Source organism: Trichomonas vaginalis, chromosome I, assembly GCF_026262505.1.
Source record: "Trichomonas vaginalis G3 chromosome I, whole genome shotgun sequence".
In the NCBI taxonomy this organism is placed as follows: Eukaryota; Parabasalia; order Trichomonadida; family Trichomonadidae; genus Trichomonas; species Trichomonas vaginalis.
In genome coordinates this window covers 20,754,337-20,782,011 of record NC_067203.1, presented here as the reverse complement: position 1 = coordinate 20,782,011, position 27,675 = coordinate 20,754,337, and the positions used below count along the sequence as shown (strand labels likewise).

Genomic DNA, 27,675 nt, shown 5'->3' with positions numbered 1-27,675 from the left:
GAACGAATGAAAATTGATTTTTCGAAGATATCCAAAAATTATAAACGACAGCATACTAATTACTAATCAGTATAAATTTTAAATCTGCTTGTACAATATTGTATTCTGGATTATGAAATGCATGATTTCATTTGATATACATATGTGTGGTATATACATCAGTTCATGTATATGCACATTACCTTCAGTAATATCTAATTTCACTCTTCCAAAGATTTGATATAAGAAGATAAGTTTGTGGATACATAATAGAGCGGTGTGATGGGTATATAGATAAATTATGTAATGATATATATAAAACTATACAGATTTATTTTAATAACAAAATAAATTAAACAAATGTTCTCGAACTATGTGAGTATTATCATTCTTTCTTGAATTGTTTGCAGATGTTTTCTAAATCAGCATGCAAACCGTAAAAAGTGCTTAAAAAATTAAGTTTTCCTTCAATTCCAACAGAAATTACCTTCGGATCGAAAATATCAACCAAATTCATAGGAAGATATGCAAAACTGAACACGCTTTGTATTGTTGTCCAGCCAATTGGTAAATTACAATAATAATACTTTAATCTTGCAAGTTCAGTGCTCATATTTGAATAATACTTCTCATATTTTTCATATTCTTGGCTAGTGATGACCAATCTCGTAATGCGATCATTATTATGAGTTTGTTCTAAAAGAGCAAAAACTATTGCAGCTTTTCTGGCATGATCAAATGAATCGTAGTTATCTTGTAGCAATGAACCTGTTATAATTGCTCTTTCTTTGTTTGTAAATGCAATATCTGAAAATGCTTCGCTAAAATTGTTTCTTCCAAGTGGGAATATATCAAATGGCTGTAATAACAGTTTGTATTTCGAAGAGTTATCCATGTTAGTCAGATATCTGCGTTGGATGACTTTATTTGTAAAATGTTCTTTATTTAAGGTAAGGAAATTGAAAATTGACTCCATATCCTTGGTAAGAAGTATATGATTCTCAACTTCGTATAGATAACAAAAAGCACCCTCTTTATTACTCGTTTCTTTTGGGAAACTGTATCCGCCGAAAAAGTAGACATGACTGGAATCTATTATAAAGAAATTTGCTTTGAATTTGTACCCTGAATGATTGAATGGAATATAATTTAAGTTTGATGGAATTGATGATTTAGGCATATCTGTATAAATACGGATTTTAACAGCTGGTTTCAAAGAGCTAAGATTTGCAAATAGTTGGGAATACGAAAAATCATCATCAGGAGCTGAAATTGCGATATCAATAGTTTTATTTGCAAGTTGGAAATTTCTTGTTAAATTATCCAAACACCCTACCTTGTTTAATCCAAAAAACATTCTATCAATTGACTTTTGTTCTGTCCAATCACCAACTTTTGTTTGATTCATCAAAGAAAGAGGGGAAACAATGATCAAAAGGATTGATGATAATACAAGCATTACCCACGGTGTTATTTGCTTAAGAGAATAATTTCCGAAATGGTTGCATAAGAGTTTATTCATTTAAATTATTTTTTCTTTAGGTGAAAAAAAAAATCATGAGAAAACTTTATCATTTCTTCTTCTATGAGTAACTCATTTACCATAAGAAATAATGTGACGATTTAAGAGATAAAACCTGTGATAGGGAAAGTGTGTATGTCATAAATGGAAAACTTATATTTGAAACCAGAAAAATCGATATCAATTATGAAATGTTAAGATAATAAATCAAAAGTTTTACCATACATATTATAAATCTTGTGTGTGATTTTTAGTAACAATATTAAAGGAAAATACCACGAATCTTTAAAACCATTTTCCTACATACAAAGTCTCCCAATTGTTTTCTTTACATCAATATTTCGTGAACCTATTTCAAAAATCTGAATAAGAGACTATGACAAAGAGAATGAGTTTAAAGGTGCGCTCCGAGGATTAAAAATACTCAATTTTTTCTGAGAGCTCTATCAAAAGTCTTATCCTCCTAAAAATAATGATGACGAAAAATTAACATTTCCTCAAATGATTTTTAAGAAGTAAAGATGAAAATAGAATACCAATAATGATCTGATATATAAGAATAAATACTATACTCTATCATTTGATATTCACTGACTTTTCTCCGAGATCAAAAAAAATCAAAATTCTCAGACATACGATTATTTTTGATTCAAATGCTGTTCGGCATTAAAAGCAAAAATAATCATCTATCTGAGAATTACACTTTTCCGACATTTTGGTCGCTTCACGCCCCTAACAAAACGTCGGAAAAGTATAAATTTTTTTTCTATAAATAGCTGTTGATCACATGTGTAAATGTTATACATTTAGAGACAATTAATAAAGTGTTTATTAAATAAAAAAAAATCAAACAAAGTGTCCATAAATTTTAATAAGTCCGATTCGAAGGACTTTTCCACCAGCGTTGTTGTTTTTAGACATTGCGATTCTAACTTTATTGGACGTTTCATCATCAAATGTATGGGACCAAACAAAAACCTTTTCTTCACCATTTCTTTCAAATTTAACATTTTGAACAGCGCATTTGTCATTAACAAGAACATCGAGTGATTCAGGGACACCTAGTCTCTTTTTCATTATTTCTGTTTCATCTAAATTGACTTGATTTTCCTCATTTTTAATTTTTTCTTCGTTTTTAATTTCAGCGAATTTCAGAGGGAATTTATTCCATTTAAATTCGCCAACTGATTTCGGAAGTGACTGAATTTCAATTTTTGAGATTTTGAACGAAGAATCTTCTCCAAAATTAACTTCTATATATGCATCACCCATAGAAGCGAAGTATCTGTTGTCGTCCATGAAGATTCCGCTGGAACTGAACTGGCATTTGTATTCCGAATTTTTATTTTTGTTGAAACCAAAGGGAGTGGAGCTTGAACAGCCAATTAGACCAAATGTACGTGGATTTACTGCATCTATGAAGCCTCCAAAGGTCCTTGCGAATGAAACTAACTCAATTTTGATTGAATCTTCCGAAATCTCGGAATTATGGATCTGTGAACACCACTGGAAATCGATCCATCGTGATTTGGTATCTGCAAAAGTGTTCGTGGCCTCTGAATATTGTCTTGCAATTTGTAATCTGTTTTTAATTGCAATTCTGTACAATTTGATCGTTAATTCTTCAGGTGCCCACATACATTTGTGGTTAATGATGAATTTGTAGGCTGATTCGTTGGTTTCTGGATGGAAATCAAAGAGATTTGCCAGATCATATCTGATTTTTTGGTCTGTAATTGGTCTACGCTCATGGAATAAGTCGATCAAGGCCAACCTATAATCATCGGAACGCACCTTAAGTTTGTCTGAGCTGAGTAATAAGTATAAACAGGTTGATGTGATTTTATCGAGTAAAGAATCAATATCATAATTATCAAAGTTATCACAAATAATCTTTTGGATGGCTCTATTTGATTCTTCATCTGATATATTGAATTCAACCATCTGTTCTGAGTATTCAAGAACTTTGTCTTTCGATTTCTGGAGAAATTCGGTCATTTTTGTGCGTGCTGTATTTGTAATTGATTTGAAGCCATAGGCAAGTGCAAATCCCAAGATTTTGACAACGTTATCTTGGGTAAATTCCAATTTATTTGTATAAACCGATTCCATTATGGATTCAAACTCCGATTCATAGCAGTCGGCAATTTCAACTTGTTCATCCGATTTCTTTGAAAAGATTTCTTTAAATAATGTGGAATTTTTTGCAAGAAGAATTTTATGGCATTTAAAGGTCTTTTCGCCACATTTTAGCTCATAGTCAATGAAGTACCCGTTTAGTCTGTACTCATTAAGCTTATTTTGTATACTCATTTAGGAAATAAAAAAAATCTAGTGAAGGAAAAGTGACAGTTCCTTCTTTTTTTCCATCAAGTCAGAAAATAAAAATTTACCAAGAAGAAATTTTGTCTTAAAAAGCGTCTATGGTTGAGTGATGTTGTTATCATAATTTGTATTGGATGAGGAAAAATCCACGATTTTTTTTTTTTCATGGTGCAAATTACTAAATTTTGCAATGAATTAAAGCGTGCAAATGTTATTACTGAATGTGGTGCTTTTCATATGAAAATTAATGATCGAATCATCAAAACAAAGAAGTCATCCGCTATTTGCTTTTCAGATTTAATCAAAGAAAAGTATTTCATTGATAAATCAATAACATCGATGGAAACACATCTCGATATCATATGTCAAGATTCAATTGATATCGTTTTAAACTTTATTGAAACAGGCAAACTTGAGTTTTCTGGAGACGAGTCTCATCTTCATGACATATTTGAAATTGGCAAATATTTTGGAAATCAACTTCTAACACAAATATATTGTGAACATGTTAAATCAGACGAATCTCTTACGAACGAAAACGTTTTTAAAAAGTACGAAATTTTTGCTTTCGAAAATGATTCCACGGCAATGAACGAATGCATTGAGTACATTTCTTCACACTTTTATTGTTTGAATGAAGAAGAAATCATTAGAAATTTTGTCAAGAATGGATTTGAATTTTGTGAAAAAATATTGACATCAAAACAACTCAAAATTGAAAATGAAGACAAACTCGGTTTCATCCTTTTAGAAATATGCAAGATGAATAGATCATTATTTGATTTATTTGGATATGTCAAATTACAATTTTGTTCATCCAAATTTTTTGATGAAATTTATAATTTTTCAGTTGAAAACTCGTTTGAATCCAACTTATTAACTATTTATAATGAAACATTGAAGAATTATCATTCAAATATAAGAGATCATATTGAAATATCCAATAAATCTCTCATATCTTTCGAAAAACATTTAATTCAAAATAAACTGAAAATGACAGATCAATCTATAAGTTTTGAGTATGCACCAATAATTGTAGAAAGAAAAATTGTAGAAAAAGTTTCTAAAGAAATTCAAATGGAAATGACTGCTTCATCTGTTTGTAGTGGAAGTTTATCAAATATAAATTCTTACTTATATAATGATTTTTATACAAATAATGTACCTAATTCATGGTTAAAAGCTGAACTAAAAGGATATCAATTAAAACCAAATTCATATTTTATACGATCTGCATGCTGTACTTCTAATTTGTTGAGAAATTGGAAACTAGAAGGAATCAAAGAAGATGGAACATCAGTTGTATTAGAAAATAATTATTATAATATTCCACTAAATGAAATCATGGAATTTCCTCTTCAAACTAATTATTATTTTGTTGCTTTCAAAATAACTCAAACTGGAAAGAATGCAAGGAATGATGACTATTTTCTGATTAATGTTTTTGACTTCAAAGGTGAATTAATAAAGATATAACGAATTATTCATGCATTCTTAGTGCCATCTCTTATACAGTTTAAATTAAAAAAAATACCTGTCTTTACATCATGCAATGTTTGAAAAATTTATATGATCAATAATGAAAATAAAAAGAAGATATTAATTCATGTCCAATGCTTTACTTCAGATATTACAAAAAAAGTTGTCCTTATTTATATTGGAATTGGAAAATAATATTATAAAAGTTCTTTGATTTTGAATTTCATTGAATGACCAATATTAGCACGAATTACACATCAAGATTCTTTTTTGCACCCCGTGTAAAACCCTGTGCTTTGATCATGAATTTCATAGAATAGACAATGTTAGAAACAATTACACATAAAGATTCTTTTTATTAGATATTTTATGCTATGAAATTAGATACTAATTTATGCATGCTGAATCAACTTTTATTGTTGCCAAAACAAAATTCATTTCATGAACTTGCAGTTATTCAATAATTTTCCAATAAATTTGTGAATGGAACTTACTAAAAATAATCTTGAACTTGTAAGATAATAAAGATTTATAAAACAAAATAACAAAACAATATATCACTTGAGTTGAGCAGAAATTGATTTGAGTAAGTCAATTCCTTCTGTAAATGTTGGATAAAGTTTTACAGCTTGTTCAGCAGCGAGATAAGCTTCTTGGAGCTGTCCAATTCTTTGGTAAAGGAGAGCGCAGTTGAACCATGGTTCATGCATCTCTGGATTTGCTTCTGTAGCAGATCGGAAAGCAGAAAGAGCCTTTTGAACGTTCTTTTTCTTTAATTCGATCAAACCAAGGTTGTTAAAAGCTTCTCCATTAGAAGAATTAAGACTTGTGGAGATAAGTAATGCTTGTTGAGCAAGAATCATGTCTCCTGCTGTTATCGCGATATGAGAAATATTATACCAAACGTCGGATCTTTCTTCATCGCTGGAGGCAATGGATAAGGCTGCAACAATAGCAGGTCCTACGTAGTCAAAATTGCCAGACGATAAGTTTGAGATGGCAATATTATTTAAAACTGCGGAATTAACGATTCCGAGCTTTCTTAGATAAGCAAAAAACTTTGCTGATGTTTCAGGTTGGTCCTCGTAAAATGTTGCTGCACCAAGTGAAGCGGCTGCTTCGACACAAGATTGATCAATTTGTAATGCTTGTCTCCAGAGGTCTCTTGCGTTACCAGATTCACCGAGAAGATCTTTTATCCTTCCTTGAGCAAGAATGAATCGGATTTCTTGTGGAAATTGGTCAAATCCAACGGTTAATTCAGAAAGTGCTTTAATTGGCTGATCAAGCCTTGTATATATCTTTGCAAGCTCTAGACGAGATTCTATACCAATAGAATTTGTAAGTGATGATCTGAATTGGGCTTCTGCTTCGGGATTTAAGCCTAAAAGATAATATGAAACTCCTAACCTGTTTTTCCACCACCAATCGTCAAATCCGCAAATCTTTGTACAGCTTGCTGCTAATTGAATCGCTCTAATTGGATCTCTAAGACGTTGGAGTAAATAATCAACTAAGATTCGCGATAAAAATGGATTTTTTGCAAATTTTTCTGTATTAATAGATGTAACATCTGGCTCATCCCCTGAAAATGCAAGTGAAGCTGTAGCAAGACGGCTAAATCTGGAAGTTGCTGATGTTGTAGGATTTCCTGAAATTTTTCTTGAGGATTGAGGGCGAGTATGAGCATACCCACTAACTGGTCTACCACTTTGAGTAATTGGGCGAGAGCCACGTGAAAGTAATGTTCCTGTTCTTAAAGATGTCCCTGGACGAGCGACATTTGCGACGACATTTTCATCAAAAACCATATCAGTAACAGTTTCATCATCGGGCTCGGTAAAATCTGTCCAACTTTCTTCTGATCTTGCTTTGCAAATAATATACCATTTTTCTTTTTGCTGATTTGTTGGGATGCTCTTGCATGCATCGGAACACTTAGTGTAATTTCGAAGTCTTAAATAATTTAAAGATTTGTATAACGGATCCATAAAATATGCAACAAAAAAAATAATGATGCTTTATATTAGATTTGGATGCGTGGTTAATTTAATTGCTTAGATGGAAGCCTTCTGATTGAATAATTTGTCATTTCTAACGAAAATTAAAAAAAAACGAAAAAATGAATATTTTTATTAACAACCAAAATCAAAGAAAACTGAGATTTGTTATATTCCCTATAAAAGTTAATAATTTTATCAATGTTTTTTGATTTCTTTAATTATCGCTTGAAATCCAACATCCGTTACCAACGGATTTATAAGAAGATAATTACATTTATTTTTTGATATTATTCTGCAAAAGAAAAAAAATATCTAAATTATCAATTATTTTTTGGAAATCATTTTAAAGCTGTGTTATTAAGTGGAATTCAAGCATCAGAAAATAAGCTTAGAATGCATTTTGAAATAATTTTTGAAATTTAAAAAAATGAAGAAAATGCTGCATAAACCAAGAAGGGATGATTTACAATTTCCCAATGAAATAATTGTATATTGTAATTGTTTTAAAAATTAATATAATTTCATTAAATTATATTGAATTGAGAATTATATAAAAATAATAGTGATATCTTGCAATTAATTAATACTATTTTAATGAGTTTTAATCATATTTGCTTCAATATCGTAATTAATCAGTTTCAAGAAAAAGCTCTGACGAATAAAATTTTCAATGCATTCCCTCAAAATTTGAAGTTTCACAAAAATTAGGAAAATGAAAATTTAATAATTGATATGGATATTATTTACAGACATTAAAAAAGAAAATTTGAATTTGATTAGTCGTTTTCAAATTTAAGGTGATGCCAATTGAAGTAATAAGTTGAAATTAAATGCTTTATGATATAAAAAAGCAAGGTGAATATAAATGTGTTAACTCATGATTATAATATTAGAACTAAAAAAGCGAAATAAAATAATGCTTTTGTTATAGACCGAAAATAGATTTTTTCGGTTTTCTCTTCAAATAATTGAAAGAATGATACTATTATAGGTTTATTATATTATATAGCATATAATCATGCTATAGCCGAAAATTATAAGTTTTGAGAAGATTGAATATAACACAAATAAATTTGAATGTAAGTTAAATTGCTTGTTGTTTTTAATAGGCATCTAATGAGAAATCCAATATTGCAAAATTCAAATTGAATGATTGAAAGAACAGAAAAAGTCATTCTTTTCAATTTCGAATATGTTTCATTGTATTTATAATTGTATGGCAAATAAGATATTTAAACTTGATTTTTGAAGGAAAATTCACAAAATTGAATACATTCAAATAATTTTTATTCAAAAATAAACTAGTTATTTGAGTTTAATACTAATTATCTATTCAAACTACAAAGTTTGTAATTTAAAATATTTTGTGAGATCAGATTGAATTAATTCAAGGTTCTTTTCAATTAATATTAATGACCATATTACGCATTTTCGAACATTCTAAACCAAATATATAAATATTGTTTAGTTTAATAAAAGCTCATATACTCTCGATATGATAAAAAAAATTGATTGTAGTTTTATTTCATTGAATTTTTGAATTGAAAGAAATTGTATTAGTTTTTTCAAGAAATTGATTCATAAATATATAATACAAATAATATAATCGATACGGAGTTTTGAATCAGTGTGAGGATTTGTTCGCACATTAATCAGGAATGATATGTCTTTACTTATTTTGAAATCGAACAATTTTACACTTATCAAAAAATCAGATATTGTTTTTGTAAAGCTATCAAAAAATCCAAGATTTCTCAAAAAGTAAACTATCACAAAAATTGTTTCCCATATCTTGTAGAATATTGTATGTATAGTATTATTATCATCAAATTAACCTTTTTTGATTTTTTCAATGGGTCTCAAATTATATTTCATATTAAAGATGAATGAACTCGGTGATTGCCGAAAGAGGAGAACAAAGTGCCTATTCACAAAGGAAGAAGATGATAGACTCAAAGAAATAATATGTTGTATTCCCAAGAACGAGCAAATCAACTGGGAAGAAGTTGCATATCAAATGCAAACTCGAAATGCAAGACAGTGCAAAGAAAGATGGAATATATATCTTTCAAATAATTATAATAGAAGCGAATTTACTATAGAGGAGAAGTTTAAAATTTTGCAATTAATACAATTATTTGGCAAAAAATGGACGGTTATTGCAAAATATCTAGATAATAGAAGTGATGTTGATGTCAAGTCTGAGTATCGAAAAATGGAGAGAAATTGTATTACACTTGATAATATTTTCATTGTAAATGAGTTAGAAAAGAAGCGAAAAAAGAATACTAGGAAAAAAGAAGTTGAAACGGTACCTGTTGACTCAACAGATGATCAAGATATATTCCAAGATTTTATGGATTGTGACTTAATGTTCTGAACTTGATTATACTCGAAATTGCTTTTTTCATATCCAATTATCTAAATGTTATTTATTTTCTATGAATTGACTATGTTACATTTTTTATCAAATATTAACTTTTTGAATACAAGTTAAGCCTATTTACTAATTTAAAATTGTCAAAAATTGAAGTTGAGAGTTACAAGATACCTTTTTTCTTAAAAGATATTTGAATAAATAAAATAAATCTATTTTTGTTATTGATGCATAGTGTGTATGTTCTGTATATTACAGGTATTGCAAAGTTTGAAAATTTATCAGACAATAAATCATAAAATTGGAACCTTTTGTTCCTGAAATATATCCGTATCCATTCAATAATTGTGAGTATACCATTCAATATACGGAAAAATTAAAAATCAATCAAGTGTCAATTTTATTTTTGATCCAAATTAGCTATTGAAATCGTGGTTTTAGGTATGTGAAATATATTCCAAATCCGGTAATTGTAAAACGATCAATTTTTGATTTATTTTTCATAAAATGTACTCTATTCCAACTTACAAGGTACTTGTTGTCGGAGATTCAGGGACAGGTAAAACTTCATTAGTTGATAGAATTATTACAGGTAGCTTCGAATCTTCACCGTTACCAACAGTTGGAGTAGAATTTAAAGCATACACAACAATGGCAAACGGTAGTCAAATTAAATTGACGATATGGGATACAGCCGGCCAAGAAAAGTATAGGTCTGTTGCTAAATCGTATTTTAGAAATGGTTGTGGCGCCCTTGTTGTTTTTTCAATTAACTCAGCTGAATCATTTGATCACTGCGAACAATGGATTGAAGATATTCATAATGGATGTCTTCCGAATGCCGTTATACTTCTTGTTGGAAACAAATGCGACTTAGAATCCCAAAGACAAGTTACTTCCGATGAAGCACGTACATTAGCGCAGCGTCACGGATGCGTTTATATGGAGACATCTGCATTTAATAATACAAACGTTCAAGATGCTTTTGTCAGATTAGGTCAAACTATTCATGAGTCAGCATCAAAAGGTTTAATACAAGGAGTCTTTGCTGCTCCATTAGCTGTTATCGAATCTACAGCTCCGGCCAAGAAATCTGGTGGCTGTTGTTAGAATTTGAACCGAAATCTTGTTATTAGTTTAATGATGAAGCTTTTAGGCTCTTGAAATTATCTAATATGTATTGTGCGAATTGATGTTTATTCCTAAATGATATATTTTATTTGTTATGAATTTTATTAATTCTATTATTAATATATGAAATTCATGGGTTTGAAAATTCTCCTCTTGTATGTTGATGAATATTAGAATTCTAAAATCTTGCATCTCCCAACATTTTTTTCTATAAAATTGGAAATTTAAACTTCAATTGCAATACATTTAAGTTGTTTCTTTAAATTTCTTTATTATTTTTCTTATGGGATGCGTTTATTAGAAGGGTACGCATGAGAACTGATAGGTTTAACAAAAAGGATTGATTTTAGAACATATGCGTGGAAAAAGATCAAATATAAATAATACTCCTCTCATTTATGGGTTTAATATAGAAGGCTTCGTTTTATTCTTGTGAATAATCATTATATGTTGTCATATCAACAAAAATATGGTATTTGTATTATTAAATCGGTTAGGTAATGGAGGTGTGTAAATTTACACTTTGATTATATATGTTAAACTATCAGAATCACAAAAAACTATACGAAATGTCTTCGAGAAACAACAGCGTCTTTATAAATTAATCAGTTTACTTTTTCGAAAAAGAAATGCATATTCATGAAGGGATTTTTGTTGTTTTGTTCATGAGAAAAAAAAAACATTTTTCAAGCTTGAAACATGTAGCGTATTTGTCATGAATCTTCGCATTAAATCAAATGAAAAGAATATTTATTCTTAATGGATCGTTTACTTCAGGGTTTCGTGAAAAGATAAAAAATTTACTGCGTTGGAGTTATTCTATCGAAATGTATAGACATGATACGAAAGTATGCATTGAATTGATATGATTGCTTTTTTCTATTAAGGAATAAGAATGTTTCTCGGTGCGAAACAACAAAAGATAAAAAAAGCTTTCAAATTAAGGGTGGCTTCCGACCAAATTGTCACTTTTTAGCCCAAGTGAGAAAATTTCGTAATTTATAACCAAGTTTTTTAAAATCTATATTTAATAAAGATTCTATTTTTCTTATTAAATTTCAAAAATGAGGGGGTCCGGAATCGTCCACAAATTGCCGAAAGGGTTTTTGCCAGTTTTGAATCCGCTTATTTTTATCGACCAAAATTATAATAAATATAATTTTCGATAAGTATTCTACCCAAATGATTCTTCAAAAAATTATTTTTCGGATTTTATTCCGTAAAAAACGTTACAGAAAACGCCTAGAAAATTTCGAATTTTCCCTAAAAAATTCAGTGCAGGTCGATTTAAGAGATTTTTCAAAAATAATCATATCAGTAGATAGGGTATAATATAGAGGAGCTTTATGAATAACTCAAAATCCGGGAAACTCAATATTCAACGAGAAAACGCTTAACGAATCTCACTTTTGGTGTAAACATCACAAAAAATTGAGAGAGCTTTCTGGTCGGAAGCCTCCCTTAATTGAATACAAAAAGTTATTTTGTGACCAAGATTTCATTTTACTCAATCAAGTGTATTAATATAATTTTAATTTTACGAGATGATGTGGCAAGCTGTCAAAAAAATAAAAACTGATTTTGTTAAAATCTGCAGAATATTCCTTAATGATCTGATTTAGTTGATTTCAATTGAAATCTCGTCGTTTGGAAATCTTTGAATTTTTAAATTGAAAGATGATATTTAGCAGATATGTTCTTTACCATACGCAGATTCAGGAAAAATTCGAGAGCGAAATTTATCCTTAACAACCTCAATAAATTCATTGTTTTTATACATTCAATTTTGAGAGGTAAAAAACGATGTAATTCTGAAATTGAGAGGAACAACCGCCAGCTATGTGAACTGATTGTTTGATTTCACTTGTTCTTATGTCTCTTAAGACAAAGTTCGCCGGATATGAGGTCAAGAACCCACTCATGCCAGCTCCAGGCCCACCAGTTCGCGATGCCAAGGCATGCATTGACTGCATCAAGGGCGGCTGCGGTGTTATGGTTACAAAGACCATCTCAACAGCTGCTGCTAAGGTTCCACAACCAAACATGTACGAGTCTAAGGACCACAAGTACTTCCTGAACACAGAACTCTGGACAGAATTAACACCAGAACAGTGGCTCGAACACGAATATCCAAAGATCCGTGAAGTTTGCAACCAGGCTAAGGTCCCAATGATCTGCTCAATGGGTTACACAGCTGATGAAATCGCTCAGATGGCTCCAAAGGTTGCTCCATTCTGCGATGGTCTTGAATTATCCACACACTACATCGGTGATGATCCAAAGCCAATGCAGGATGCTATCAAGGCCGCTATCAAGGGCTCTGGTGGCAAGCCAGTCTTCGTCAAGCTTTCACCATTCCGTGATGCTCCAAAGGCCGCTAAGGCTGCCAAGGAAGCTGGTGCAACAGGCCTTGTTTGCGTCAACTCCTTCGGCCCAACACTTGCTCTCGATATCGAGCGCAAGGGTGCTCCATTCATGGGCTCATCATCCAAGTACGGTTGGGTTTCTGGCCCAGCTATCAAGCCACTTGCTCTTCGTGTTGTCTACGATGTCTGCAAGGAAGTCGATCTCCCAGTCGTCGGTGTTGGTGGTATCTCCAACGGCCGCGATGCTATTGAATTCCTCATGGCTGGTGCTCAGGCTCTTGGTATCTGCACAGCTGCTATTGTTGAAGGCCGTGATGTTTATGGCCGTATCGCTCAGGAAATGAGCCAGTGGCTTACAGAGCACGGCTACAAGGACATCCACGAGGTCATCGGCCTCGGCCTCAAGCACCCACCGCTTGCCCAGCTCAACCCACCAAAGATTGAGGCTGAGAAGTGCGTCGGCTGCGGCACATGCGTTACATCCTGCCTCTACGAAGCCCTCCAGCTCGAAGATGGCATCGCTAAGGTTACAGGCGAAAAGTGCTTCCGCTGCGGTCTTTGCTACACTCGTTGCCCAACAGGAGCTATCAGCATCCAGGGCTAAATAAATAAACAAAAGTATTTATAAATATTCGTAGAAAATCAAATTATATTTTTACTCTTTTGCGATTTGTAAAAAGAAATTAATGTTTATGAAACGAATATTGATTATAAAAGTCTTTTTAAAGATAGTAGTGAGGAATATTGGTGTTGTTTCATGTGGAATGCCTTTCTAAAACTGATATTGTAATGTGGTTAGTAAAAGATAATGGTAAATAAAACCATATCGCCTTAGAAAAGTAATTCTATTCGAAAAGTATTGGAAATCAAAGATTTGTCTTCGAGTCATATGAGAAATTGAATAATGAAATTTTTGAATAATGTAAATCAAGCATGAATAATAAAATGGCATGGCCGAGAATGCTGACCAATGCTTTATTTTAGTATTAATTTCTGATTAAATCAAATTAATTTTGAGTGATATCGATGAATATTTCGTCAAACAAACAAAATGGTAAAAAATACGTAAGAATTGGCATTAACATAATTACAAAAACAATGTAAGATAAGTAAACACTCTTCTTGCTTGATTATATTTTCCAAATTTTTTTTGAAAATTCAAATTTGACAAAAAAATTCTCGATTTTTCAAAACATTTTCCTAATTTTGAGAATTTTTTTGGAAAAATGTTGGAAATTACGTCTACAAATAACTTTTATAATTAATATTAAAATTATTTATCAACAAATTGGCTGATAAAAATGAACATTAATCGTATTCCGATTTAAATTGATTGAATTTACTGCAATATGAAACAAATTCTTGCATTCCAGTTGAAGTATGTTTTGATTTAAACCCGTTTAAGTCCGAAAAAAAACGTAATTATGTAATAATAAAATAATTTTTTTATTAAATTCTATAAAGTCTTAAGTAGGATTTCAAAATATTCGTAAGCGTTATGATTATTCGTAAATATTGAACTTCCTTTATACATTTCTTCATTTAAGGAACGAGAATTGGAGTTAAGATGAATCTACCGATTCTGATTTGTGGGTTGTTTTCAATGAAGAGAATGGCATGTCTTAAGTGTAAGAAGTGAACAAATGCAACAGGTTTGTTTTCGTTTGTTTCTCTATCTCTTGGAATGTTAATATATTCGAAGTAGTTGCAACCACAATCATGAAGGAGATCCACGACATCGCTTTTATCGAATGGTTCTGGAAGACCATCGATTTTAACTGTGAATTTATCATCAGCTCTGAATGCAGAGTAGATTGTATTATCTTCTTCTCTTTCTCTGACAGATGAAAGAACGCCTCTTCTGGCTAATCTTTCCTTGACTTGTCTTGCCCATTTATCTGTACTGAATTCTTTTTGAACTAAAGCTTCAATTGACTGATCTTCGTCTGCAGCTGTGGACTGTGTCCTAATGAAGTGTAATTTCTGATAGCCTGGTCTCTTTTCTGGGAATAAATCTACTGTAAATTCCGGAGAGTTAAGATGTTCAAGAATTATCTTTGGGACTTGGGCGATGTACTTATCACCAATTTTATCAGTGACGAAAGGTGCTAAAAATTTAGGTGAAAGTTCAGACATCAAAGTGAAAACAAAAAAATATTTTTTTTTCCAACTTCGGATAGTTTATTCGTTGTAAAATAAAAGGAATGCATTTTCATGCTTAATATAATCTCTTTTGTGTTAAATACTTACTGAAAATCTTTGTCAAAGTTATTTCCCTTTCATATCCTAATTGTTGTGGTTCATAGGTATTCATTTCATGAACAGCTCTAAATGGAAAAGCTTTATTTGGTTGATTGCATGTGATTTGGAAAGGTTATGAAAATTCTTGAAATTCTTCCATTTCTAACACCCATTTTTTGAGATCGTTTTCACTTTTTATACCAAATAATGTCAATTCCTTATCTTTAAATGAAAAAAAAGCAATACTCGTTTATTCCCTACAAAATTTCAAAACATTGATGACTTCAAAATCTGCGTCGGGGATTAGCAATTCTCGACCAACACCTTTGAATGCGTATGATGATATTAAGCGCAGCATTCAGTCAACTTTGGATAGTTTGAAGTCCGACGGCCTTAATTCGTATACAGTTCTCTCCATTAGTGAAATATATCCGCAAGTATGCACGTTTATCAAAGCTATTAGCCTCGATAACATCTCAGACCGTGTTAAATTACTTGGATACTTTGCTCCTTTGGAATCTTTTTTAGTTCATTTCTCATTTTCATATAAATACTCGACTTACGAATCATTTATGTTTTACTGGCAAATATTCTCACAAGGATTCCACAAAATTGTCTCCAATCTCACGTTAAATTTAACGGATGAATTCAATTATTTGAAAAGCATGGTATCTAATAGCGAAATGCTTGTTGCAACAGTTGATTCCATCCTAACAGTGCACATATCCCAGCCAGATGACATCAAATTGCTTCGAGAATCAATAAATAATTTCAAAACTTCATTCAAACAGGGTTCAAACGAGCTTACCCAGATTAACCTTATAGAGAGCAAGATCGAGAGCTACAGCACAGTCTCTTTATTCAAAGAATTTGTGGAAACAATGGATTCTCTTGGAATACGCGGCCAAATATCTCTTAAGAGCTCATACACATCAAAAGAATTGCTAAAAATCATAAGTTACTCATATAGATTTGCAGTTTTCTCTTGTGAAATTCTTAATTATTATGATCGAAGTTACAACCAAGAAATCATGGATTCTATACAAGCCCTTTATTACTTACAAACATTTGCTAATCTAAATGACTTAACTTTACTTGCAAAACGTTATATTACTTATACAGAGCTCAAATTCAGGTCAGCATCGAAAACTACTGATATCAACTTATCGGATATCGAGCAAGTAGTACTTTCCGATTATCCGGATTCGTTCAATTCCTTTTCTTTGTTTTCAAAATCATTTTCCAAAACATTCGACGTAAATACCAACAGAACGATAACATCGTTGGCCACAGTTCTTTCAAATTATACCAATTTCTTAAGTACGGCCACCTTTGATGAACAAAATCTGGATTTAACCAAAAAATGCGATGATTTGATGATGTCTTTCTGTTATCAGGTCATTTGTCGATCAATTTATGAAGATTCCCTTACAATTTCTGATTATATTTCATTATCTTCCCCTAAAAATAAAGATATCTTTAAATTGATCAAGAAATTGAACAAGGCGACATACAAACTGAAGGCATTTCAACTCATTGATGACAAATATGCTAATTTCATGGACAGATTCACTCTTTTACTCAGAAGTTTGCATAGAGTTTTATCTGTTGTACAAAGCTGCCTTTTGGAGAAGACAAAAACAGAGTTTTGCACATACGCACCACCAATCTTTAGTTTGCCGTACTTATTAAAGCGAAAATTGATGTTAAAACCAATTGATCTGTTTCCGAACGGAAGAATTCCTTCTCCAGCGGAAATAATTGATATGGCAAGTAGGTACATGCAAATTAACAAGAATGTCTTCTCAAATGACGAATATACTTCCCAAATTCTCGCAATTTTCAGTTTTTACTACCACGCGGCCAATTTTTACACGAATTGTGTCCCAGAAAATTCAAAGGGCCAAGAGTTTACATTTGCTCCTGAAACTACGAGCCTCAGTTTGAAATTCCAGTCATTAAGTGAGAGTTTGATCGAATTCATTGAAGAGAAGTCGAATAACAACGTTCCATTGGTCGAAAGGTTCTTTTCTATTAACTTAATTACCCTTTACAAGAACGGACAAAGCGAACAACCAGTTCATGATTTATATAACTACCTTTGTGAGAACATTTTCGTTCCGAAAATACCAATGACCATATTTGAGATGAGCGAGTACCTCAAATCCCTCATAAAACCTGTTAATTTGCAAGTTTCGTCAGATAGCCTTGATAATTTCATGTTTATTCAGAGTTCTTTCGACAGCATAATGAAGCTTGACTTCAAAGTAGACTATGACCGCCTCAAAAAAGCAGTTGCGGTTCTGGCCAATCATATTGGTCCGACAAACAAGGTCGCAATCTGCTTCACGCAGTTCGTAAAGACCATGAAAATATTCAGGAATGCTTCCCAGAGGCTTACTGATATCGGAAAGGACTGCCATCATTTAAATCAAGCAGCATCTAACCTTCCCGAGCTCTTTTTGGCCACATCTGTTGCTCATTCGCTTGATAGCATATTTGACTTCCACGGATTAGTGAATATTAATCAGAAAATACATAATCTTTTCCCATTTTCAACTAATCTCACCAAAAATGTCGATAATTTCACTTTTGTTCCATTGTATGAAGGTCTGACAACAGTTTTGTCCAAGCCAAGAGTCTCTTTTATTCCTCCAAAAGATGAATATTATTTAAGAACGATCCAGAACTACATTTATTCACTAGATGTGTATATTGCTCACATGCCACCTGAAAACAAGCAAATTATCCAGCCTTTGAAGGTTGTTGTCTCTTATGCTTTATTATTCCCTAAATCTGCTCAACCATATGATGTAAAATACGAGAAATATAACTCAGACCTCCTTTCTGCCCTCATTTCCCTCAGAAAGTTCATTGCAAACTCGCATTCAAACTCAAAACACTGTTTCCTGATGGATTCTTTAGTAAACGATATCGAAGATTTCACAAGTATCGTTCTGAAATACCAAATCAAGGTAATGAACTACGATTACTGTGTTTTGTCGTTGAGAATTTTCTCAAATCTGAAAGACAAGTTCAAACCAGATTTCAGATCAATACCAAAGATTCCTCAGCAGTTCAATGTTAACCAGAACCAATATGGAACCCAATCTGCGAACTTTACAAGCGATATCGAACTTGATTGCGATTTTCCGGCCATGCAGGCGATATACGCTAACATGACACGAGTTACAGATACAAAGTTCTACGATATCATCAAGAAACTGGGCGCTTATCTGAAAAAGCAAAAAATTCGGATAAATGAAGGCCAAGCTGTCCTCAAAAACGCAGCTCTGATCTCAATGCAAGAAGATATGATACTCAAACTCGACCAAAACATCTCAAAAGTTTCAGATGAAATCGAAAGAGTCAAAAGCGTCAAACAGAAGCAGCCAGAGACCTTCAAAACCAGATCTTCCAAGTACAGAGAGCAGATTGAGGAGATGAATAACGTCATAAACAACAAAAAAGCGAATCTTGAAAATTTGGTCAAACAATTAAAGGAAATTGAAGAAAGTAACCAGGCAAAGAAGAAAGAACTCGAGGCCCTGAAGCAATCAATACCTCCAGAAAACGTCTACAACTCAAGAGGATCTTCAATGGACACAAATTACGACCAAAACAGCGAATTTCAGTCAGCTCCCGAGATCGATGAGTACATTGAAGCTGTAAAGGCCCAGAATGAGAAGCTTATGGTCGCTATTAAGCGTCGTAAGATGATGAATCAGATTCCTGATCTAGGAGAGAACCCGGCGAGCAAGGAAGAGCTCCAGAAGAAGATAGACAGCTACAAAGAGAAGATAAACGCAATTTTGAAGACGAAAAATTCACGAGATGAAGAATTTTTCCTTCATATTCCACAAGATGTCATTGATCTGATGAATTTCTGCGTAACAAATGCAGCAAACACCAATTCTAGGGATTCTATTCTTAGATCTCGTGAAACAATTTTATCTTATATCAACTCTTGCGAACAATTCATAAAGAATTTGGCAGAAAAGAGAGCAGAGTTGAAAAAAATGAAAGTATAATCTTTTATTTTTTTGAATTTTTTTTCTAAACTGTTTAATAAGTTTTTCATTTTTTATATTTTAGAAAATTTCGATTTTGTCAAGGCCCAGGTTTGTTTCAAGCTCTGAAATCATGAGAATGTATCAATTTCTATCTTTATTTATGCTGATTTCAAATTACTTCACCATTACCAAAAATCAATGCTCAGAAGGCATTACATTAAAGACCAACATTAATATATACTATTTTAGACCTTTGGTAACTTGTTTAATATATTATCATTAAAAAATAATCAAATAATAAAAAGATAGAACTAATATTTTATTAAAAACTAACATTTCGCTTGCCATTTCATAATAATATCATAGGGCACTTTGCATTTCTCTATTAAAAAGTGTGGAATATCGCATAAATCATGATATTTCATGACAAATTTGATTGGAAGATCAATTACAGTACAAGGACAGTTGATAAATATGACAGACCACATAAATGGAAGATTCTCTTTGACATCTTTGGTATCAATCGACTGATTGAGCGTATTAGCAACAAAACCTGAAATTAAGAGGTCAATTGTATAATAATTCCTTGCTATATCCAATGGAGACGTTTGGTATAACAAAGATTCAATGTAATCATATGAAACATCGCGAAATGAGATGTAAGAGTTCAATAATTCTGAAGAAAACTTGAAATGGCCAAGTTTTTTAAACAATTTGTTTGTAATTCCAAGTTCTTTGAGTGAACAAGACCGTAAACTCTTAACATAACTTGAAAATTTTGGATTATAATTTTCTTTGTAAAATTTATTGACAATTATTAGTTTATCGAACCAATATCGTGATGCAAGCGTTTTCAGTGCTTGAATAAGCTCGGGAGATTTAAAATTCGTGAATTCTGTTGAACCTTCTATTGTTCTCTTAATAATTGTCTCAATTGAACTCGTTTTTGCCATCTTATGTATTTCAAATCTTGAATCCATGAACGTGGCAAACGTTCCATGGTGTTCTGTCTCAGGAATGTAACCAGTTAAAGGATCTTGGTATCTAAGGCATGAAAGGATCGATGTTTTCATGAATTCAGTACGCTCTGACGGTTGTAATGCAATTTTTGGTGTGTAGATATGCATAACTTTGACATCTGAAATTGCAACTTCGAGAGCTTTAATTTTTAGTACGGTTTCTATCATGAAATCGGTATGTTGAGGATTAAGAGCATGTAATCTTCCGATATTTATCACATAAGAACGTGGATATTTCTTGAGATGCTTTGCGAGTGCAATTATCTTAGAAATTATAGATTTACGATAAGTAAAAGTTGATATAATGTTCTCATTGAGGATCTTTTCGAGTGATGTTTTTCTTTTTAGAAGAACTATTAGATAAAAGAAGGAATTTGAATTCACAGCTACATATTTTAGCTTGTTAGGTACTAAACTTCGCTGAAAACATTCTGAAAGAGTCTTTTTTGCTTTGTTAATTCGTTCATTAATTTGTGAAATAAGTTTTTCACAGAAATCAATGGTCAAATCATAGTTGTTAATAAATTTCTTGCATATCCAAGATGTGTCATCATATGCGGTTTGATCAATTTTGATCAGAAAATTTTCCATATTTTTAAATACGAATCGCTTTGGGATTTCGGTCGTTTTATATATGGGAATATCAATATCAGGGTCAGTGAGAATTGGTTCAGCTACAGATTTCACTGGAGATTCCTCAGGATTCTCCATTTTTTATAGATTTTATTTTGTCAATTTGACAGATTTGAATTCCATCAATCTTTTATATATTATGCATCCAAAACTATCAGTACCTTCATTCAATTCAGTCCTTCATAATGTTCATAAAATTTCATTTTCAATTCGAATACAATTGCGATCAAAAAGTGTTAGAATTTTAAACTAATATAAGGAGTAACCTTGTTCTTGGACACAGCATTTGTAGTATGAATTCTCACCCCCATGAATGAGGATCTTGGTGGAATCACTTCTAAATGAAGCTATCTTGAGACTAAAAACATTGGATTTAATTTCACATAGGCTGAGTATTATGATGTTTGAATCATGGTCAGTTGAAAATTATTATTATTTTTTGAATATCTCAAAATAAAAAATCATAAATATTTAGTCATAGGTTTGAGGTATAACATCCCCCATTGGAATGAAACAATCTGGATAATAATGTGCAGATTCAATACCATAACATGGTAGACCTACATCTGCCCAATGACTATAGAGCACCGGTTTCTTCTGATAAATACTATCTTTCGAAAAGTACTTCAACATCTCCTTGACAATCTTCTTTTCGCGCCAACCAATTGGATCGCGGAATTTAACAAAATGATAGTAAGGACAGTAACAATAGGGCATTATAGTTAGTGATGCTGGACTTATATCACCATACATTGATACCACAAAAAGACTTGTTCCATAGAAAAAGAAGATACGATCTTTGAAAACTCCTCGAAATGCAATCACTGGTTGATAAAATTTTCCTTCAGAATCTATTTTTTCTTCCTGCTTATCATTTTTAACAGCGAATAGAAAGTCATACTTTGTCCTGGGGATCGGGTTGTAAGAGAGACTGTAATCTTGAAATTCATAATCTTCTTCAATGCTAGAATATTTAGTATCATTTGATTTTGTTCCACTTTTGGAAGTGTATTTTTCTATATCAACAGGTTTTCCTTCAAATTGTTCTAGAGGCTGAATCTTTTGCTGTTTTTGATCATTGATTTTGTCTCGTTCGCTATCAGGATTGTCAGTCTTTGGTATAAAAGAAGGTGGGTCTGAAAACCTCATTGAATCCATAAATGCATGACAAAGATGATGATAAGATGTATTTATCAGAGATGTATCCATAAAAACTTTTTTAGGATCAACTTTTAGAAAATGTTGTTTGATATCAAACATTTCGAGAAGCCTTTGCTTAAATTCAAAAAATTTAAAAGGTAACTAAACTCCTTTCGCCGATCCGATTTGCCCCATATTTAAAATATAGCTTGCATATGTAGAAGAAAAGCTAATTTTGAAGTACGCCCCAAATCCACCAACAGGATTTCGAGCTACTAAAAAGGTACTTTTAAATGTGATTTTTTTTTAGAAAAAATTAAATTTATTTTAAGATCAGACTAAAAACTAATTTTATGGAAAATCTATATCGACAAATTTATTACTTATTGGGTATATAGATTTTTTGATTATGGCGATTATGTCTGATATGCTTCCAATAAGCCAAAACACATTTCATACTGATTTCTATAAAAGGTATCTTTATTATAGAAGTGTAAGCTATATCTGTTTGTTTTTTTATTATAACAAATTCAAAATTCTCTTATAAGGACTAGATGAAATCTGTATTATTAAATCATTAGCTAAATGAAGGTTCAAATAGAAAGTAAATATCAATTTATATGATACTGAAACCAAATAGTTCTTTTAATAAAAGATAACACGCTGAAAATTATTGAGTATTTGCAAATCTCAAAAATCTATTGGTGAATTTGGCTCAACTTTTAAAATTATAACATCCATATCAAATCATAAAAGCAGACAAAAATTAAAGCCAAACCTATCGGCCAATTTTTTTTGATATTTTGATTTTTGAGGTATACTTTTAAAAGTGGATTTAAAGCACTGATGAAAAAACATTAACTTCTGTCGTTATGATTATTGATTTAGACAATAATGATTTTAATCTTTGATTATCAAAACACTAAAGTCATCTTTTTAACATTTGCTTGGTAGCATTAACTCAAGTCTAAAGTACTATTTTATGTGGCACTCTTAGAATTTTTGTATTCATTGTACACGCTGAAATAGTACCATTAAAGTTATGGCGGACTTTCAAAAAATAGTTTGGTCACCTTTAAAATTTAGGAAGATCGCAATTTAAATCGACTGATTTTGGAAAAATACGCTTTTCAATTGGCTCTAATAACATTTTTGCCATTTTAAGCATTCTCCTCTCAACAGAATTTTCAGGTTTAGCTTTTCTTTGTGAAAAATGTTCAACTTGCGGAGTGACAGATTGATCATATGTGTAAACTAGTTGAAGATAGCCTATATTACATTGCTTATCTATGAAATAATAATCACATCCAACGAGAAAATCAACATTTTCACCGTCGCAGCTGAATGGTATTATTGGAAACGTGTATTTAATTTCGAAATCATTCCCATTTTTACAGTTCGGGACTATTTTCTTATTTATATCTTCTTTTGAGCAAATTTCAGGATACATTTGAATTCTTTCGAAACTAACATAACACTTGACTTCTATGTATAGATCCTTTTCTGGTATTGGTTTCAGGCCTTGCAAGTTAAAATTATGATTTGGACAACATGAGCTGCAGCATCCCATTTTTTTCTGTCAAATTTTTATTCAATTTTGAGAGGTTATTTGAAATTGAATCATTTGATATTTTTGGACGATTTGTCGAACCTTAAATTTTCTTAGCATTTGACAAAAGTTATTGAGAATTGCCATAAGCTTAAAGAAAGCTAAAACAATGACACTAAAACATATTTAACTAATAAGAAAGCAAATCAGACACTTTTTAAATTACAACATCTTTTTGCTGATTATTTGGTTTAATCAAAGTGGATTTAAGTCAAAATTCTTCCTTACGTCTATATTTGTCTTGTCACAAGTATTATTTTAGTATTAATCATGAAGATTATTTTGCTGAGTTCTTTTGTGAATTTTATACATTTGTCGAACTAACATCTAAACATCAATAAGATAATGCATTACTGTCATTATATTTCGAAGAAATTTTATTTTTTTTATTTTTTTTAACAACTTACAAAATATAGCAGATTATACCCATCAAAATGGAAAGGGAGTGAATTGTTTTGGGTCAATGAATTAACATCCAAAATAATATATGAATAAAAAATAGGTCCTAAAACCAAAATACTTATAACCATGATATATGTATATTATTCGGCGAAATTGGCATCCGAAGGACACCAATTTCGCTCAAAATTTTTTTAAAGAATTGCCATATCTGCATCTTTAATCTCATTTTTGTCAGAAAATCAAGGTACACACACTCATGTCATTGACTCATTTATTATGTCATTTACAATTTGCAAAAATAAAAGTCCACAAGAGATTGAGGTACAAATAATCGAGAAGATACCAAGTAAGCCAAAGCGTTCTGTTAAGAATGTACACATGCTGATTTTAGAGTTAAGAAGCTTTATCATGCTTTTATCTTCATTTATAACTGCATAGTGTAGCGCAGTTTTTCCATCCCTATCAGAAACATTTACTACACAATGGCCAAAATGGTATTGAGTCGTTGCAACATTTTTATTTATAAATGCATAGTGTAGAGCAGTTTTTCCTTTGTTGTCAGAAACATTAAAATCACAGCTGCTAGACTGCCAAGTCTACAATAATAAAAAACGAAAAAATTCAGAATTAAAGAAGGGTTTAGCTGATCAATCAATTACAAAAAAAAAAGGAACAGATTCTTTGCGAGCACTTCTTTCAGAATGCTAATTTTTATATGGGGTTCCTATTAATTTGCATGTATGCACCAGTGTGAATCGAAGTTCCCAAAGAATATGAGGCTAATTTACTTCTGATCGTCTTCCAACCCTGAATTTTTTTTTCAACCGAATTTTTGAATTGAGGGCAATTCAGTATTTGCCAATATGCTGCCATTCTAAATATATCAAAATCCCATATACAATTTCCAGTTAATTTTTTCATGATTTTGATTTCTTTCTTTTTTGAATTTTTCTGGCCGGGGTGATTTACAGATATTTTGAGATAAATATAATGTACAGCATGTGTTTAATATTAACAATCCATTTTTGGTTTCTTTGTCCAAAAACAATTTGTAAACCAATATTTTGAGAGGTTGATGTCGTCTAGACCCATCCTCTTCGAACCAGATGCTCTAGAAGAGGCGAACCTGGTTTCGAAGCTTCAAGAGTGGCTTATGGATTTGACTAAGTTAAAACTGCGTAGTGTTTCCTCTTATATTTTACAATCTGTCATCCCATTGTCAAATGACAAAGTCCAACAATTTGTTAGAAATATAATTCAAGCTTGTGAGGTCCGTCCTCATTTAATTTCAACATATGCAGAGTTAATTGGGATTTTATATCAAAATAAAACGCCACAAAATGCACTAAAATCATTAAAACCATATCTTATCAAAGCATTACTAACTCCTAAACCATTCATCGAACAGTTTCTTGCAAATGTTGGCGATTTTATCTTCCTACGAAATATTTGTCACACAATCAATATTACGAGCGAAGAAATAGTTGCAAATATCAGATCTTTTTGCGAGCACCATGATGATCTAAAATATTATCATTGTCTGCTGTTTTGTATTTTTGCCCCCGAATTGCAAGAAGCAGATCCAAAATTTTACAAAAGTTTACAAGAGCTTTTCTCCGAAGAATACGCTGCGCCATCATGCAAGCTTGTTCTCAAGTATTTTTACGAAAATATTTCAAACTTACAAGAAAACAACTGGGCATTACAAAAAGAATGCATAGATCATGGCGGATACAAATCATCAATTGCAGTAGCATTGAAAACAGACAATCTTGATTTGTTTCAAGAGCTCGCTTTAAATTCAAATTCAGATTTCAACGGCAGGATCAGATCATCGGTATTTGAGCCCTGCCAATTCATGCAAGAAAAACCTACATACATACAATACGCTGGATTCCACGGATCCCTTAAATGTTTCAAATTTTTATTATTAAATGGCGCAGATCTTGATTTAACCGACAATTTATCATTTACTCTTGGCCACTTTGTTATTGCTGGTGGAAATATCGAAATTACAAGGCTAGCAGCCCAGAAATCCTGCAGTTTTGAAGGATGTCTTCATATTGCAACTCGATTCTTCCGTCAAGAGCTTTTTGAGTGGCTCCATACTAACTACTTCCACAATCTATCCGAAATACACCCAAGATTCGGTAGTATTCTCCATGAATCTGCGGCATCAAATAATATTAGCCAGATTTTGTTCTGTTACAAGAACGGCGTGGACATAAACATCAAGACTGAGGACAAATCTACACCCCTGCACTTCGCAGTAAAGAATCGGAAGACAGATGCTGTCAGATTAATTCTCAGAACGATCGGTGTTGAAGTAAACTCAAAGGATGCTACAGGGATGACACCTCTCCACATCGCCGCTCTCTTCGATGACCCAACGATGACTACTGAGGTCCTGAAGAACCCAAACGTCGACATAAACATGACGAATTCGTGGGGAATGACAGCTTTGTGTCTCGCGGCACAGGACGGAAACGACGCGACTGTGAAGGCTCTGATGCAGAGAGAGGACTTGGACATAAACTGCAAGGACGAGAACTCAATGACGCCTCTCCACTACGCAGCACAGGAAGGAGAATACGAAACAGTCAAAGTTTTGTTGACAAGTAAGAAAATTGACGTCGAATGCAAAGATACTCGTGGTTTGATTCCTTTCTCTTACGCAGAACAGAGCGGTATGGAAGTGACTGCACAGCTATTACAGGACTTTGCTATCAAAAGAAGAAAAGCTGGAAATAATTAACTGGAACATTTTACTTTACAAAATACACCTGTAATATTTATAGTAGAATTCAAACCCGTAATACTTTACATTACAGTTCAAACCGTAATTTTCCTAATATAATTCAAACCCGTAATTTTCCTAATATAATTCAAACCCGTAATTTTCCTAATATAATTCAAACCCGTAATTTTCCTTATATAATTCAAACACGTAATATATTTATCGGTGCATCACACCCGTAAATTAATAATTGTCAAACTTACTAAGGACTTTGGCGAAATGAAATCAAAAACAAGTCTAATGAGGATTAGAAGTTTGATTAATTCACAAAAGATCATAATTCATTGAAATGAAATCAGAAGAAAAAATTATTGATCACTTTCATCCTTGTTTTGTGATAAGATTATGTGATGCGTTTGAATGATGTCTGATATTGATGACTTCATTCACCAAAAACTGTTTTTCAAAGAAAATTTATTCCAAAACTTCATTTCACTGAAACTACGCATGCTGTGATGATACCATTTACATCACTTTGTATGTTGTTATATTTTAATAACAATAGAAATGTTGTATGTCGATTTTTGAATGAAAAATAATTATATTTTGTTTTAATATTTTATTATTATTATTTTTGTTCATGTTATTTAAATGTGTTAAAAATTCTTCTTAAATAGCTTACATTTTTCTTTAAACGAA

The 27,675-nt window shown here is 31.8% G+C and overlaps 12 protein-coding genes across 12 annotated transcripts, besides 2 other annotated features; 6 read left to right on the top strand and 6 right to left on the bottom strand.

Moving 5' to 3' along the window:
* Positions 1 to 336: 336 nt before the first annotated feature.
* Positions 337 to 1,507, bottom strand: TVAGG3_1021830 (uncharacterized protein; the record flags this gene model as incomplete). Its single annotated transcript, XM_001315153.2, has 1 exon — positions 365 to 1,501. One exon carries the CDS (start codon positions 1,499 to 1,501, stop codon positions 365 to 367), a length of 1,137 nt encoding a protein of 378 aa, XP_001315188.1.
* Positions 1,508 to 2,328: 821 nt separating this feature from the next.
* Positions 2,329 to 3,826, bottom strand: TVAGG3_1021820 (Potassium Channel Kv1.1, Chain A domain-containing protein; the record flags this gene model as incomplete). Its single annotated transcript, XM_001315154.1, has 1 exon — positions 2,348 to 3,814. The coding sequence occupies one exon, from the start codon at positions 3,812 to 3,814 to the stop codon at positions 2,348 to 2,350; it is 1,467 nt and encodes a 488-aa protein (XP_001315189.1).
* A 165-nt stretch (positions 3,827 to 3,991) lies between these two features.
* On the top strand, positions 3,992 to 5,302 carry TVAGG3_1021810 (protein ubiquitination; the record flags this gene model as incomplete). The annotated part of the gene is made up of 1 exon (XM_001315155.1): positions 3,992 to 5,302. One exon carries the CDS (start codon positions 3,992 to 3,994, stop codon positions 5,300 to 5,302), a length of 1,311 nt encoding a protein of 436 aa, XP_001315190.1.
* A 530-nt stretch (positions 5,303 to 5,832) lies between these two features.
* Positions 5,833 to 7,297, bottom strand: TVAGG3_1021800 (tetratricopeptide repeat protein 8 family; the record flags this gene model as incomplete). The annotated part of the gene is made up of 1 exon (XM_001315156.1): positions 5,863 to 7,296. The coding sequence occupies one exon, from the start codon at positions 7,294 to 7,296 to the stop codon at positions 5,863 to 5,865; it is 1,434 nt and encodes a 477-aa protein (XP_001315191.1).
* A 1,893-nt stretch (positions 7,298 to 9,190) lies between these two features.
* On the top strand, positions 9,191 to 9,688 carry TVAGG3_1021790 (RNA polymerase II transcription regulator recruiting protein; the record flags this gene model as incomplete). The annotated part of the gene is made up of 1 exon (XM_001315157.1): positions 9,191 to 9,688. The coding sequence occupies one exon, from the start codon at positions 9,191 to 9,193 to the stop codon at positions 9,686 to 9,688; it is 498 nt and encodes a 165-aa protein (XP_001315192.1).
* A 504-nt stretch (positions 9,689 to 10,192) lies between these two features.
* TVAGG3_1021780 (GTPase protein) lies at positions 10,193 to 10,795 on the top strand (the record flags this gene model as incomplete). Its single annotated transcript, XM_001315158.1, has 1 exon — positions 10,193 to 10,795. The coding sequence occupies one exon, from the start codon at positions 10,193 to 10,195 to the stop codon at positions 10,793 to 10,795; it is 603 nt and encodes a 200-aa protein (XP_001315193.1).
* Positions 10,796 to 11,760: 965 nt separating this feature from the next.
* Positions 11,761 to 12,277: a mobile genetic element.
* A 122-nt stretch (positions 12,278 to 12,399) lies between these two features.
* TVAGG3_1021760 (dihydropyrimidine dehydrogenase (NADP+) protein) lies at positions 12,400 to 13,786 on the top strand (the record flags this gene model as incomplete). The annotated part of the gene is made up of 1 exon (XM_001315159.1): positions 12,689 to 13,786. The coding sequence occupies one exon, from the start codon at positions 12,689 to 12,691 to the stop codon at positions 13,784 to 13,786; it is 1,098 nt and encodes a 365-aa protein (XP_001315194.1).
* Positions 13,787 to 14,613: 827 nt separating this feature from the next.
* TVAGG3_1021750 (RNA-binding domain, RBD family-containing protein) lies at positions 14,614 to 15,574 on the bottom strand (the record flags this gene model as incomplete). The annotated part of the gene is made up of 1 exon (XM_001315160.1): positions 14,725 to 15,318. The coding sequence occupies one exon, from the start codon at positions 15,316 to 15,318 to the stop codon at positions 14,725 to 14,727; it is 594 nt and encodes a 197-aa protein (XP_001315195.1).
* A 109-nt stretch (positions 15,575 to 15,683) lies between these two features.
* TVAGG3_1021740 (uncharacterized protein) lies at positions 15,684 to 19,499 on the top strand (the record flags this gene model as incomplete). The annotated part of the gene is made up of 1 exon (XM_001315161.1): positions 15,702 to 19,454. One exon carries the CDS (start codon positions 15,702 to 15,704, stop codon positions 19,452 to 19,454), a length of 3,753 nt encoding a protein of 1,250 aa, XP_001315196.1.
* Positions 19,500 to 19,761: 262 nt separating this feature from the next.
* TVAGG3_1021730 (uncharacterized protein) lies at positions 19,762 to 21,180 on the bottom strand (the record flags this gene model as incomplete). Its single annotated transcript, XM_001315162.1, has 1 exon — positions 19,766 to 21,166. One exon carries the CDS (start codon positions 21,164 to 21,166, stop codon positions 19,766 to 19,768), a length of 1,401 nt encoding a protein of 466 aa, XP_001315197.1.
* Positions 21,181 to 21,559: 379 nt separating this feature from the next.
* Positions 21,560 to 22,297, bottom strand: TVAGG3_1021720 (uncharacterized protein; the record flags this gene model as incomplete). The annotated part of the gene is made up of 1 exon (XM_001315163.1): positions 21,560 to 22,297. The coding sequence occupies one exon, from the start codon at positions 22,295 to 22,297 to the stop codon at positions 21,560 to 21,562; it is 738 nt and encodes a 245-aa protein (XP_001315198.1).
* Positions 22,298 to 22,382: 85 nt separating this feature from the next.
* Positions 22,383 to 23,305: a mobile genetic element.
* Positions 23,306 to 25,300: 1,995 nt separating this feature from the next.
* TVAGG3_1021700 (spectrin binding) lies at positions 25,301 to 27,672 on the top strand (the record flags this gene model as incomplete). Its single annotated transcript, XM_001315165.1, has 1 exon — positions 25,315 to 26,994. One exon carries the CDS (start codon positions 25,315 to 25,317, stop codon positions 26,992 to 26,994), a length of 1,680 nt encoding a protein of 559 aa, XP_001315200.1.
* Between the last annotated feature and the right edge of the window lie 3 nt (positions 27,673 to 27,675).